The sequence below is a fragment of the Lolium perenne genome, chromosome 6, assembly GCF_019359855.2.
Source record: "Lolium perenne isolate Kyuss_39 chromosome 6, Kyuss_2.0, whole genome shotgun sequence".
NCBI classification, from domain to species: domain Eukaryota; kingdom Viridiplantae; phylum Streptophyta; class Magnoliopsida; order Poales; family Poaceae; genus Lolium; species Lolium perenne.
The window spans coordinates 145,272,162-145,287,272 of record NC_067249.2 but is presented as its reverse complement, the minus strand read 5'-3'; the positions used below and the strand labels follow the sequence as shown (position 1 = coordinate 145,287,272).

Here is a 15,111-nt window from a genome sequence, read left to right as displayed (position 1 = left end):
TCCAAAAAAAATTGCATAACTTTGTTTGTTTTCATATTAGGGTGGAGGGCCTCTACATCAATCATACACAACCATCAAATATATCCAAGACCGAACAAATCGACCTACTATAAAACAAAACAACAAAGGGGGGAGTGCCCCACTGCACCCACACATAGAGCATGCCCATCTTCCACATACACAAATATTGGGCACCAAAACTTCAACTAGTCCCGGCGTCGATCCCTCACCGCTACTGTTTCAACCTCATGAACCCGTCACTGGATTGTGACATCGGTGTGGCTTGGCGGGGGTCACTGAACCTCTGCCGCGACACGCCGGTCGCGGCGTTGGAAAGGACGGTGATCAAGGATCCCCATCCACATCGACATGGTGGAGGATATTACCGCACTGGGCCGCGCGGCAATGGCAAGCTTGGTGGCTGCCCGCGGGTATTGCTCTATCATCCGTTCGTCAGAAGTTAGCCTCCCTTTAGTATATGAATTTGGATCATAATATAACACCTGCAAAGCAAGTTTTGCCTTGTGTCCTCAACTCCATCGTGTGCTTATCAAGCGCAAGATTTTGTATTAGTGATTGTAGATAAAAGAGATATTGAATGTAAAGTAAAGTAAATAAACTAAGTAAACTAGATAAAAGAAGTAAAAGACATAGTTGTTTCTGGGTTTTGCGTGTGTTTGAAAGTATTTTTGTATTTTCGAATTAAAATATGCTGCAAATGTAAAGTATGAAGAAAGTGTTGGAAATGTGTTTCTTATGATTAAAATTGGACTGGGATTCATGGGTTCACTTGTCTACTCTATTTTTAAGTTGTAGTGGACACTAACAATTCACCAATGACATAATATTGGTGGAAATTTAATGTGTGTTTGATAAGCATTCACATGTGCAGGCTATACCGATCAACGATGATGGGAATGAAGCCGAGAACGAGGAGGTGCAGTTTGTTGGGGATTACTGGATGTTGGCCGCGTTCATCGAGAAGATGACGGCGAGGATCAATGACACAATGTTGGGAACGCCGAGGCCATCCGGGATGCGGGTGGTGAATTAGTGGATGTCGGTTGTGCGTCGCAACGCTCGCATTGCGAAAGGCCCCAAAATGCGGGAGTGCCCATTGAGACGGTGGCATAGGAGGCGGTGCCCAGGCTCCCGCGTGCTCTACTACCAACCACAAGTTCACTAAGATGCTACAGTAGGTCTATCTAGTCCTCTTCGATGGGATTTTGTTGAGGCATGCCGTGTTGGTGATCGAAGAGTTGGTGCACACTCTCCAGAAGACCAAGATCGAGTTGCCTGTGCTGGGCATTGGAGGAGGGTGGCAGAGCATGCCGCCCGTCAAGGTTTAGATGATGATCGTGATTGAGTGTGGTGTTGGATAATCTCTCTCGCGACCCGACCACCCCCTCTCTCGCGACCCGCGCCGCCTCCCCGCGGCGGCCGGGCCGCGCCCCTTCCCCGGCGCTCCTCCCTCCCTCCTCGCGCTCCCCCTTGCCGCCGCCGTCGGCGGGAGCTCCGTGCCTTGCTCGGGCGGTGCCGGCGGCGGCGGGGACGACTCTACCCGTCGCGGCGCCGGGGGCGCGGGGCTTCGGCCGGCGGCGGTGCTCCTCGGCGGCGGTCCGGCGCGGCGGGGTGGTACTGTGCGTCGGGTGGTTGGAGGAGAGGCGGCGCAACCGTTGGTGGCGGAGCTGCGCCGGTGGCGGCCATGGCAGGCTGCTCGGCCCGCATCCGGGCCGATTCGGGGCCCAGAGGGGCTGGGCGGGCGGGCTGCTCATGGCGCCCGGTGATGCTCCCCGGAGGTGGAGGAGATGCGACGGCGGTGGCTGGGCGGCGGCGGTACTCCGGCCGGCTCGCCGGCGTGGTAGCGAGGTCTTTGCGGGCTCGTTTGGGCCCGGCCGGCGGGTTTGACCTCGCTGCCATGTCCGGTCGGCTACCGCGAAGGCGGTGGAGGTAGTTCCCTCCCGCTCGGGCCGAGGTGTCGCTACCCGACCCGGCCGTTTCTCATCTCTACGTCTAGGCCCTTCTCCGGCGACCACGGCGAGACAAAGAAGGATGGCTTCAAGGTCGCGGTGGCGTGTGCTGGTGGGCGGCAAGTCGGGTGGAGCACGTCGAATCGTCCGGTGTGTGGGTTGGGGGACGGGAGAAATCTTGTCGGCAGGCCCGACACTGACGCGGTGACGCCTGCGGGTGTCGCCTTGCCTTCCTGAAGGGCGTCGGTAGTCCCTCCTCCCCACTCCCTTCCGCGTATCGGGGGAAACCCTAGGACCAGTCCGGGCAGCAGTGGCGTCGTCGTCACTTTCCTTGTTGAAGGTGTTGCTTGATACGCGGCGCTCCGGCGTGCTAGGAGTGTGGTAGCATTCTTTGGTGGGCGCAGCGGTTGCGAGGCACTCTTGTTCTTGTCAAGCTGCCGGTGTCGGCTTTGTTTTCTTTTTCTTTTCTCTTGTGTTTCCTTTTGGGCTTGGTGTTGTGCTGCGGCCCCAGCGCGTTCGTTGTATCGGGTCGTTTGCTATATTAATATAGCGGGGCGAAAGCCTGTTTCGAGGATTGAGTGTGGTGTTGGCATCCAGTCAATGTTGTTGGGGCCCTGGTGTCGCTTGTTCTGGGCAAGTTCAGGTAGTGTTGAGCTCTGTGAGCGCGTTCGATCTGACTGTTACCGGCCATCCATTTTCCCTGAGACAAGGCAGGGCCGTTTGTTGCAATGAAGCCTTCTAAATAAATACTTTGCTTGTGTCAGTCTCTCTATCTGCTTGTGTGTTGTCTGATTTGCAAATGAATAAAGATGAATTGCCTCTGCTTAGCTGCCACGTGTGAGGTCTTGCGAGGTCTGGACAGCTCAGCAAAGTGCGACCCTAGGTACAGAGCCAGGCCCACAGGAGTGCGGGCTGTACAGCCGCACATGCCCAAATTTTTGGGGACCTGTAATTTCTAAGTCTGTTGTCATATCTATACTTCTTATAAAGCAAAATTCCACTAACTGTAATTAATGTTAGTCTATCTACATGCAAGCTATCCAAATCATCTATTCCATTAGCCAATCAAATGTCCATATCATCCCCACTAACATTCATTATTGTTGTATCCTTGCATGCAAGCTATGTCACCATTGTTTGATTAAAATGTCCATATATCTAATTTATAGCCATCAAATATAAAAAAATAATGTGAATTAAATTTAGCATCTCAACTATTTTGACCAATTGAATATTGCATACTTCTAAAGACAATTCATATTACATTTTTTTACACAATATAATTTCTTAGAAGATCAGCGGGGTATCCTTCTAGTAATTTCTAAGTTTGTTTTCATATAATATGTACGTTGAAACCTTAATACAAAACAATATTAGCCTAATTGGTGTTACGCCTTCTTTATGGATAAGGTGGTGGTTGCAAGTTTAAATGCAGATGGCAGCAGCAGGACTATTTTTTATTCTTTCTTTTGTGCCGCTTTTTTCTATACCAATAGATGAATATACTTTATTATTTATTTTATTAGCATTCAACAAATTCAAATAAGCCTTTTGATTATTCATTTTATTAGCATTAATAAAACTCAAACGAGCCACGTGTATAAGTTACACCCTACTCTTGAAACAAATTTGTAGTTCAAGTCTTCAAGAAAAAATAGAGTGTGATACTTGACTTCTTATATTTAAATTAAGTAGTTAATCGTTGTGACTTTGATTTGTATAGATTGAGGTAAATTTGATGTAGTCGTATTTGCATTCCTCTCATGAGGATATTTCTTATAATGGGATTCCCTTTGTACATGTACTTGTTGGGATAACTTTGAATGCTATAAGCCTTTGAGATCCTAAAAGTATTTTCCTAGTTTTGAAAACCCAAACCGTTTAAATATCAAAACTATTAGATGTAAAAAAATTGTTGGACCATTGGGTCCGGTAGGGTTTTGAAACTATATCTTTCCTCTTAAAATAATTTTTAAGACGATATTGCCACAATTTTAGAATCTGCAGTCAGCTAGAGCAGTTCTTCAGTTTGAACGTCTATCTAAGACATATGTACATTATAACTATTTATTAGTTATAATTATCCGGTTAGGGAGGGTCCCATTTGAAAGTTTTGCACATGGCCTCGGATTTTGCCGGCTAGGCCCTACCGAGGTGGTAAGATACTTGGTTCACGGTGCCAAGGCATCTCACGCTTGCCTCTAGGAAACCAAAATGCAGGTGAGCAACCAATAAACTATGATTCTGGGATTGGAATTCATCGATGATTTCGCGTTCTTCCCTGCGGACGGAACAAGAGGCGGTGTTCTCCTAGCAGACTCCAACAAGTTCATGTCCCTCTTGCTGACTTCGGCAACACCGAACACGATCTTGTCCCTAATAACTGACAAGGCTAGTGGTTCGTCTTCGATAGCGACACGAGTGTACGGCCCTCAGGGCGAGGCCCAGGAGAATTTATTGATGAGTTACGGGAAATTGCGGCCACCAGACCGTCCTGATGGCTAGCCCTCAGTTAACGTATCAACTTACGTCTCATGTGAAAATTCAAAGGTGCCCTGGACGCCATGCACCTACACAAGCTGAACCTCTCCGGTAGAAGATTTACTTAGTCCAACAAGTAGGGGACACCGACTTTGACGCGGATCGAAGTATTCTTCTATTTGCAGGGGTGGGACACAGAGTTCCCCTCCATGGTGTTGCAGGCCTTGCCTTCGCCGGTCTCTAACCACTCTCTATTGCTATTGTCGGGTGCAATTGATGTACCCAAATGCCGTGCTTTCCGGTTTGAGGAATTTTGGCCACGAATGGAAATATTTCGGGAGGTTGTACAAGAGGGTTGGGAGAGAGAGGTGCTCAGGCTAGACCCAGCAAGAAGGTTCCATGTGAAACTAGAGAGGACAGCCAAACCTCTTTCGCGCAAGGCCAAGTTCAGCGACCTGAAGCTCCAGCTAGCTATTGCGAGGGAGGTGATCGGTAGACTGGAGGTGGCTCGGGAGGGAATAAATCTTTCCACGACTGAGAGGATATTACGCATCAGCACGAGGTCCAAAATCCTAGGTATTGCATAAATTAAAAAAGATCAAGATGAGGAAAAAGGCAAGGCCAACCAACATCAGACTTGGTGACGTGAATACTTGTGTTTTCCACCTGTGAGCCAATGAAAGGAAAAGGAAGAAAAAACTTCATCCAGTTGTTGCTCACCAATGATGGCTTCGCTATCAGGCACAATGAGAAGGAGGCAGCGATCACAAGGCATTTTCAGGACTTCCTTGGCTCGGTCATGATGCGGTCGACATGTCTCAATTGGGGGGAGCGAGGGTACGGGCCGTGTGACCTAGGGCTGCTTGAGACGCTCTTCAGTATGGAGGAACTTTGTGCGGTAGTCTTCTCCGTACCCGCGGAGAAGGCAGTGGGACCGGACGGTTTAATTGGCCACTTGTTTAGGACCTGTTGGGGCATCATCGACGGGGATTTGTTTGAGGTTGTGGCCCACATGTCAGTGAAGAAAATATGCCCAAGAGGCAATAATTAAGTGGTTATTATCTTATTCCATGTTTATAATATATGTTTATTTCTCATGCTAGAATTGTATTAATCGGAAATGTTAATACATGTGTGTTTAATAAACAAGCAAAGGGTTCGTAGTAAAGCCTCTCTTTTAACTAGCTTGTTGATTAATCGATGATCAAGGTTTCTGGATCATGAACATTGGATGTTATTAGTAACGAGGTCGCATCATTAGAAGAATGATACGATGAACACACACCCAAGTAGGTATAGCATACGATCAAGTCATTAAGTTTGCATTGCTATATCAAACACATACGAAGTAGCTTTATTTCTTAGACTATGAGATCGTGTCAATCACTAACACCGGAACATGGCTTTGATGAGATAAAACATCACCCATAACAGGGTGGCTATAAGGTTGATTTGGGTACTATGAAAGTGTTAGTTGAGGCTCATGGATTAAGAGTGGGATTTATTCATTCTGATGATGGAGAGATATACTTTGGGCCCTCTCAGTGATATCACATTGACACTACTTGCAAGCATATAACTAGGTCACATGAATGTCATACCACATAACGAGTAAAAAGTACTTGTCGGTAACGAGATTGAACTAGCTATAGTTTATACCGATGATCGGATACCGGAAAAGTAAAGTATCGCGAGATAAAAGGAATTATTTACAACGTTTATGGTTCATGCGATCACAAGTTTCATCGTTGAATGAGTGGAAGTCATTACGGATCCCTAGATCCCACTGATGATTATTGATCGAAGAGGTGTCCCAATCATGTCCATTTTATTCACGAACCGTAGGGTGACACACTTAAGGCCCGTCGATGTTTTTAAGTGGATAGGGAACACCAGAGAAATTTTTGACAACATAAGGATTGTTTCGTGTATCGCCGGAAATGTTTCGGGATATCGAAATAGTTAAAGGGACTGAGTGTTAATTTTTTTAATTAAAAGAATTAAGAATGTTTTATTTATTTATGGGAGAACCCCCCTTCATTTTAGTGGAGGTTTTATGGAATTTTGAGTGGGTGAGTGGAGCGTCCACTCACATAATGATGGAAGAGGTGGGGGCACCTCCCTTGGCCGGCCAGCCCCCTTGGGCTGCTGCCCTCCCCTCCTCCTATATATATATATATATATATATATATATATATATATATATGGTGGAGCTCCTCTTCATAGTTTCTCATTCCTTGATCCTTTGGCCGATCACTCCCCCTCTTCCCGCTGATCCACTCCACAAGAAATGGCTTAGGCGAAGCCCTGCTGAAATAGTCTCTCCACCAACACCACCATGTAGGAGTGCTGTTGGAGTTTCCCGGTGGTTCCTCTTCTTCCACTTCCCCACTGGAACGAGGGGACGGAAGTCATCGCCAAGATGTACATGTGACCAAGTTCGAAAGCATTGCCCCTTGTAGCGCTTGTCTTCCTCGCGATGTTGAGATCGACTACATCAACCACGAGAATCGTTCTCGTTAATGCTTTTTGTCTTCGATGGTGAGTTCATCTCAACCATGGTTTTATCCGTTACTAGCATCTCCTAGATTCGATCTTGGTGTTTTGTTGTTGCAACCGTAGGAATTTTTTGATTTCTATGCAATGAACTCATCAGTCGGAGCATGGTAGCTCAGTTGCGCAGTTCTTAACTTGTCAACCATTGTGTTGATTCCAAAGAAGTCAGCGACAAGGACGATCGCGGACTTTAGACCTATTAGCGCAATCCACAGTGTGTCCAGATCTTCTCCAAGATGATATCCTTGCAGTTTGCGCCATGTGGGCTAGAGCATGTCACACCGAGTCAGTTAGTGTTCATAAAAAACATTGGATCTGTGACAACTTCATGCACATGCAGGGTGTGATCAAACAGATGCATCGCGAGAAGATATCGGGGTTCATCCTCAAGCTGGATATCACGAAGGCTTTGACTGTGTCAGCTGGGCATATCTTCTTGAGATTATGGAGGTGTTAGGATTTGGCTCTCGTTGGCGGAGATGAATTTGCGTGCTACTATCGAGAACTTCTTCTAGGGTGCTGCTCAACGGGAAATCTAGCCCCAAGATCTAGCACCGAAGGGGTCTGGGGCAAGGAGAATCATTTTCACCCATGCTCTTTATCCTGGCAATTGACCTGCTTCACCACCTCTTTTGTCTTGGTTCCACGTCCGGTATTTGGCATTAGTTCAGGTTGGCCCTAGTGCGCTTCAATGTGTCCATCTACGCTGATGACGCTTCTGTCTTTGTTGGCCTGGAGGAGGCGGAGATGAGGGCCACTTGTGTGATCTTATAGGCTTTCGCCAAAGCATTGAGGCTCATCACTAATCTCGCTAAGTGTGAGGCGTTCCCGATTGGCTGCACATAAGCGCACGTGGTGGCGCGCACGTGGTGGCAGTCTTGGCAATCTTCCATGGCAGGAGGGGTGCTTTCCCATGCACGTATTTGGGGCTGCCACTTCACCACTCCAAAATAAAGATTGTACACTTCCAACCACTCATTGAAAAAATTGGTTATATCATCATGGATTGGTGGGCAAGCACTTCACCCGCTTGGGAAGGGTTGTGCTTTGCCGATCGGTGCTTACCTCCATGGTCCTCTATCACCTGGCGGTGGTCAGGTTACCCAAGTGGGTTATAAAGCGCATCGAGAAGATCAAGAGGAGCTTCCTTTGGATGCATGAAGACAGGAGCGACACCGGGAGCTAGGCCCCATCCTTTGTTGAATTGGCATACGTTCTATAGGCCAAAGGATTTTGGAGGGCAGGGAGTCCTCGACCTTGATAGATTCGGGAGGGATATGCGCTTGAGATTTCGTTGGATAGCTTTGACGGACGAGAGCAAGCCCTGTATCGGGATGATTATGCATTGTGATGATGCTGACATGGACTTCTTCCGCGCATCCATAGAGGTCACCGTTGGCAACGAAGCCAAATGCCTTTTTGATGGTTGGAGGAGCTCTCAGGTTTCAGTTGCCGGACCTCTATGCCATTGCCATGAGAAAGAAGAGGACGGTGCAGAAGGAGCTTCACTAGCATAGTTGGATATGTGCCCTCTCCCGCATCTCCACACTGGCCAACATTTTTCCGTTCCCTAGACTGTGGTCCATCATGCAGGAGGTGGCCCTGTAGGGGACGGCGGATGCCATCTTATGGCAGTGGACAAACTCTGGAGTGTACTCAGCTGCTTCATTGTACCGATGTTAGTTTGTTGGATCTTGCGCCCCTTTTAGGACGGCCAGGTTCTGTAAGGGGCATGCGGAGGTGAAGTGCAACTTCTTTGCATGGTTGGCACTCCCCGGAGAGGTGCTCACGACTGATAACCTAACCACTCCTAGTTGGCCTCACGATCTGATATGCAAGCTATGAAGGATACATCCCAAGGTGGTTCAGCCCCTCACCGTGGACTGTCACTTCTCAACTATGGTTAGTGAGAAGATCTTTAGTTGGAATGGCCAGCTCAAAATTCCACCGTTGGTTGGGGGCTTGTGCTTCAATGATTGGTGGAATGAGACCATTTCCAAGATCCCAGAGGAAAAGAGGAGAGAGGCGAGCGGGGTGATCATCTACTCGGTCAGGGGGCTTGGAAGGTGAGGAACGGATGGGTTTTTCCAAAGCTTGGCCTTACAGCCAGATGATGTCGCCGCGTTGGTAAGGGAAGAGATTGCGCAGTGGGCTTTGGCCCACACCCAAGATCCAGGAGATGGATAGGCGCGCGGGGTGGGATGCGTGCGTGGTCTCTTGCTGCCTAGATTGCCTTGTGGTGTCTAGGGCGACGTCTTTGTACATAAAACTCTTGATTTCTATCTAATTGTAAGGCAGCACGGCTGTCGGTTCCTCAAAAAAGAATTAGAACTGAAACTTTGGCTAGATGTCGCTTGCATCTGCAGCCGCGTCTGAGAGGGGGTGAAATGTGCCAGTTTACGAAATAGCAATGGTCAATTTGCTTGTACACTTGGATATGTGTCAAACCCTGTTTCTCGGAAAGAAAGGGGCAATAAAGACATGTATCAAGGGACAATTAGTATGGGAAAATGATGAATTATATGGGAGTAAAGTGACCAGAATTCAGATGCGATTGTTTTTGTTGTGACACAATTTTCTCCAATAAATGATCCGGGAATTGACATCCATCACGATGTGGCATATGCGGAGAAAGAAATTTAAAGATAACTCTAGGAAATTTCAGCAAAAGATCAATAATAGAAAATCACTAGATGTTGCCAGTGTGTACCCTAGCGAAGACTCCAGGACACGACATGTCCCTCTGAACTGTGAAGCAACGCTGGGGCCTGGGATGGATGAGGCTGCCCCCATGCTAGTGATGAGCAAGAAGCTAAAGATGGATCATCATAGGTGCCTAGAAAATTAAGTTGGCCCCATGCTGACCTGTCCCTGCTTAGTGGCTGCTGACCAAACATTTGGAGCTGAGGTGAGGTCTCATCATCCCATCATCATCATACGACGCGCATATATACCCCCGCACGCTCGAGACCTAACAAAGAGGATCTTTCAGGTAAAATGGGAGCAAATATTATTATCTGCAGTGCATTTGATTCGGCCATGGAATTTCCATGCTCATGCTCTCCTTGTCTTGGTACTTTCTTTTCTAACTCTTCTAGATGCAATTGCTTGCCAAGTGGATTGCAATCATGAGATACGAAATGAAGATAGTGCTTCGTGATGGATGAGTTGGTCTTTGGAGTACTATGAGTATGATTCTGCACTGATATCATCATCTTCCTAGAAATTCTTGTTCTAAGTTGACGATCTTGAGCTTTGTTTTTTCTTGCTGGAAAAGAACTTCCCATTACTCAGAAGTCAGAAATAATAGGGCTAGAATTCAGCTTGCACAAGGTTCAGAACATATTTGGTTAACTTTTTTCTCAAACGATGTTCATTTTGTTCTCCTAAAAAAAGAAAAAAAAACATTAATTTACCATGCATGCATGCATATAGAAGTAACATGTGCAGATATGTTCCTATTTTATTTTGACAATTATATGATTAGGGCTACAGGGATGGTACACTCAGCCTTAGAACTGTAACTGATGAGATCAAAGATAGAAACAAATCAACCTTGAGCCTTGGGCAAGGTAGAAAACCCCAAAAAAGAAGAGACAGAAGAAGCAATTACAAAAAAACTTAATGGCTTGCTGGTTGCTAATGCCGGTCGGCGGTGATGCTTCTAGCCAAAGGCCACAGCTTGCTGAGCATCCGCTTGGGGTTCGCCGTCGGGAGGGCGCAGAAGGCCCTGAACCGCAGGGACGCGCTGCGCGACAGCCCGGCCTTGCGCACGAACTCCTCATCATCGTCCTCGTCCTCCTCCATCTTCATGCGCAGCGTGGCGATCTTGGACGCCGCGCGCCGGAGGCCCTCCACGCTCCAGTCGTCGCCGGGGGACGCGCCGGATGCCAGGGCGCGGAGCCGCTGCTCGTCTACCCGGTCGGCGTCGTCGTCCTCCGACCCTGCAGACTTGGAGGACAGCAGCGCCTTGATGTTGCTCGGCAGGTCGGAGTCGGAGGCGACGGGCCCGCCAGAGAGCGCCGCCGCGCGGGCGTGCTCGAAGAAGAGCACCTGCACGACGACGCGGAGCGGGAGGAGCTCGTTCTGCGCCGCGTGCGAGCACGCCTTCTCCGACAGCTTCCGGCAGTTGAGCACCCGGCACAGCCGCTTTCTCGCGCTCTTGCTCATCTCCGGGTGCGCCTGTGTGTAAAATAATGCACAAAAATGTTTATGCGAAGAAAAGCTCTTGTTTGTACATATATACTCCAACTTTGGAGTTTGAGGTTACCGCGAATCTACGACACAAGGAATTTGAGGAGTGAAAAGAAGAGTTTTTTACCTTGAGGTACGAGTCGACGACTTTGTAGAGGCCGTCGTGCTCCGGGCGGGCGCTGTCGGGCACGGCCTCGGCAATGGCGAGCAGCTTGTCCACGGGCAGGTTGGGGTCCTTGCTCACCTCGATCAGGAACGCGTCCACCAGCCTGCCCACCCTCGCCAGCGCGTACTGCGAGACAGGCGCCGCCGATGACGACCGCCGCGCGCCATCGAACCCCACGCTCTCGTCCGACCTCGACCGCCGGTGCCCGCCCGACCGCACCGGGCTGTCGTCGTCGGGGCTCCCCGCTGCTGGATGTTGCGCGGTCGCCGCCGCGTGCCGTAGCGCGAACTCGTCGAGGATGGCAGCCACGGCGTCCACGTCGTAGAGCATGTCGCTGACGCAGGACACTGACGGGATGAGCAGGTCGCCGACGCTGGCCTCCTCGAGCTGCCACGCCACCCTCCTGACCAGCTCGGCCTTGGACGCGGCGGACGCGCTGAGGATGTTGGCCGCCTTGAGGAGCTTGAGGAGGAAGGCGCAGGAGACGGCGTCCTTGTCCACGGGGAGAAGGCTCACGATCTTCTCCAGCAGGAGCCGGTGCCTCGTGGTGACCTGCTTCACGCTGTCGTCGGCGGCGGCAATGGCGCCAGCGTCATCGAACGGCTGCTCCGCGTCCTTGGCCACGTTGGGCAGCCAGCGGCGCGCGTACGCCTTGAGCGCGTCGCCGACGGTCTTCTCGTGGACGGCGCCGGTCGACTTGACGGCCACCATGATGCGCCAGAACATGTCGACGCCGAGCTCGGCCACGTCGTGCGCCCACCACGGCGACGCCGACGTCGACTTGGCGGGCATGGCGTTGGCGGGGCTGGCGATGAGTACCGCGACGGCGTCCACGCAGCGGGAGGTGAGGCCGAGCTCCTCGCAGAGCGGCGCACCGTGGCGCGTGGATTGGAGCACGGCGAGCGCGTCCTTCCAGCGGCGCAGGAGGCAGGAGGCCAGGAAGGAGTCGAGCTTCGCGGCGAGGTTGCCCCGGTCGGCGGCCTCCGACATGCCGAGGTGCGCCGCCGCGCAACGGAGCGGGACGAGGTTGCGCGCGCTGACGGTGATGGTGATGCCGTAGCAGAACTTGGCGCAGGCCTCGAACGCCTCCGCTCCGCCGGGGAACCCCGCGAGCTCGATGACCTCGCCGTCGCCGCCGGAGCCGGGCTCGGCGCAGAGCGCCTGCAGGAGCAGGCATTTCGAGAGCAGAGGAAACTGCCGATCGATCGAGAAACCAACAGTCTCGTCAGGATATCATTCTAGCCGCGAACAAAGCCGAAGAAACAGAGAGGCAATCCGGTTCGTGGATCGTCCATTACGTACCTTGTGGAGATGGTAGAGGCAGTTACCCACCAGGATCTGCAGGTCAGTGGTCACCTCCGTATAAACGGACCTGGAGCAGAACACACGATCAGAACCAGACACAAAGCTCGGACCAGAAAGAAAGAAACTGACGAAGATGGATCGCGCGCGCGCAATCAGGATCGGCACCTCGCGGACTCGGAGGGGGAGAAGAAAGTGTCGGGCCTCCCGCCAAGTTTCATGAACTTCATGGTGGCTGGCCGAGTCCCCCGGCACTCGCTAAACAGAGGAGGGGTCTGAAACTTTGAGTGGAGGAGGGAGGTTAGGTTGGTTGGTTATAACCACCAGCCACCACTTAGTGCTGCTAACTTTGTGTGAGCCGCACCTTGGCCCTCGGTGGCTCTCTACTTATACCATTGCTGCCCAAGGAAGGCCAAGTGGTCGGAGGGAAGTGTGAGGTTTTCATCGTCAGATTCAGCATCCTAATTAATCTGAGGTGTGATGAGATTAGATCAAGGGAGGAATATGCAGCGTAAGTATGTGCGTACACAGACGCCATGCCACTGGATGAACTTTCAGTGCTTGAATTGGGATTGTGATTGGAGTGGAGTGGAGGTGGACATGTGAAAACAGGGACCAGAGAGCTAGCCGCATACACAACAGCACAAGTCAAGATGGATGGGCTCAGAGAAGAGTTGGAGGATCTTGCAGGGTTTTGTTGGATGGGCTCCTCCTATCAAGCTGCAGGGGTTGGGTTGGCGAGCTAGTTAATGCATGTTCATGTCACAAAACAGCTATTGCTCCATAAGAACAGCAAATAGAAGTACTATAGTAATTCGGCGCAACTCTAAATACTGTGCAAAAGAACAGCTAATAACTGAATTGCACTATTTGGGGTAAGTGAACACTGGAGCGCATCAAAACGAAAAGCTGGGTTTACTGTTTGGTACTACCTCCATTCCATATTAGTTATCGACAATATGAATATATATAGACATATTTTGTGTATAAATATATCCGAATCTGCAACCAAACTCAAAGCTTTGAACTGCAGAAATATTTTCACGTTTTATAAGAAAAATCTTTAAATTGTTTAAATTTGCTAACAAGTGCCTCTACTCATATGTTTGGCTCCACTGAAACTTTCTCTTGGGTCCGCCCCTGCTGCGTCAACTTTTTTTAAAATGGGGAGAGCGATGACCCTGCATCTGCATCAATCGATGCACAAACTCTTTTGTTGCATTTTTTGGAGTTTCACATTTATAAAGTTTTACAGCTCATGAACCGCAGAGGGTGGACATAAAAGCCATCAGCCACTCTGGTCGTAGATATCCCGTGCAACCGTCTCTCTAGACGGCTACATCTAAAATCTATATGTGCCTGTTGAGTAAGACCACTATCCGTGTAAAAAATGAGCAGCTCTAGCTTTGTCAAAGATGATATCATTTCTGCAATTCAAAACTAAAGCACAAACACATGTAGAAATATGAGTTTTAGTTTCATTTTCAATTGTATTTAGCCAGTTACGGAACATATTGGTAACACTAGCATGTGTAGGAATATTAAAAATAAAATGAAATGCCCTCCAAATCAGACGAGCAAAGGGACAAACAAAAAAAAATGATGGTTAATAGACTTCTCAGAGTCACGGGAAGTTCATTTCTTACAACCATTCCAATTTTGTTTAGCAAGTTTACCTTTTGTAAGTATAATTTCTTTTATGAAGGCTTAGAAGGTACTTTCATTTTCTAGATATATTTCTTCAGAAAATATGATGTGACCATTCACCATACAACCGTAAATGGATTTCACTGTGAAAGATCCCAAGGTTGAAAGATTACATATGAATCTATCTTCTTCGGTTGTTAAACTCACATGATTAACCTTAGAACTAAAATTAACCGAGATTCCCACCTGAGTTCGCTTAAAACCCTTGTAAACTAAATATTTAGGTGAGTACCCGAAAAGATATCGGCAGCTAAAACATTTTTCCGTCGCATAATATTATATAGGAATAGGCATTGCTTAGAGTATCCTCCCAAAAATGAGTCCTTTGGACATTCCCTATGTTAAAAGAACCTCTACTAAAGAACTCATTTTAAACTCCCATTAACCCTTTGTGGAATTGAGAGTTTGTTGTTTTAGCTGCCAGTTGTGATAAAATTTTGTTTTTCAAAATATTTATTATGCAGCAGCTCCTGCCTCACACCTTCCTCGTTCAAGAGTTTGTACATCCATTTACTAGGCAAGCATTTATTTTTGTCAAGGAATTCAACCCCAAGACTTTGGATCGGCAAATGGTGTTTTCTCTTGTTAGTCTATATTTTTTTCGGTGTTGATCGCTTTGCCAAAAAATGGACCGATAGAAATCTAATATTTTCTGAACCCCTATAGGTTTCTCTAGAAAAGAGAGATGAATATCGGAAGACTAGCAAGAAGGGAATGGGTAACCACAAGTCTATC

General features: G+C 48.7%; 1 protein-coding gene across 1 annotated transcript; it reads right to left on the bottom strand.

Annotated features, from left to right (window-relative positions):
• Positions 1–10,452: 10,452 nt before the first annotated feature.
• On the bottom strand, positions 10,453–13,082 carry LOC127307330 (BTB/POZ domain-containing protein At1g67900). The gene is made up of 4 exons (XM_051338066.2): positions 12,838–13,082; positions 12,670–12,739; positions 11,329–12,561; positions 10,453–11,189 (listed from the first exon to the last, which is right to left on the bottom strand). The coding sequence occupies exons 1-4, from the start codon at positions 12,897–12,899 to the stop codon at positions 10,647–10,649; spliced, it is 1,908 nt and encodes a 635-aa protein (XP_051194026.1). The 5' UTR covers positions 12,900–13,082; the 3' UTR covers positions 10,453–10,646.
• Positions 13,083–15,111: the final 2,029 nt, after the last annotated feature.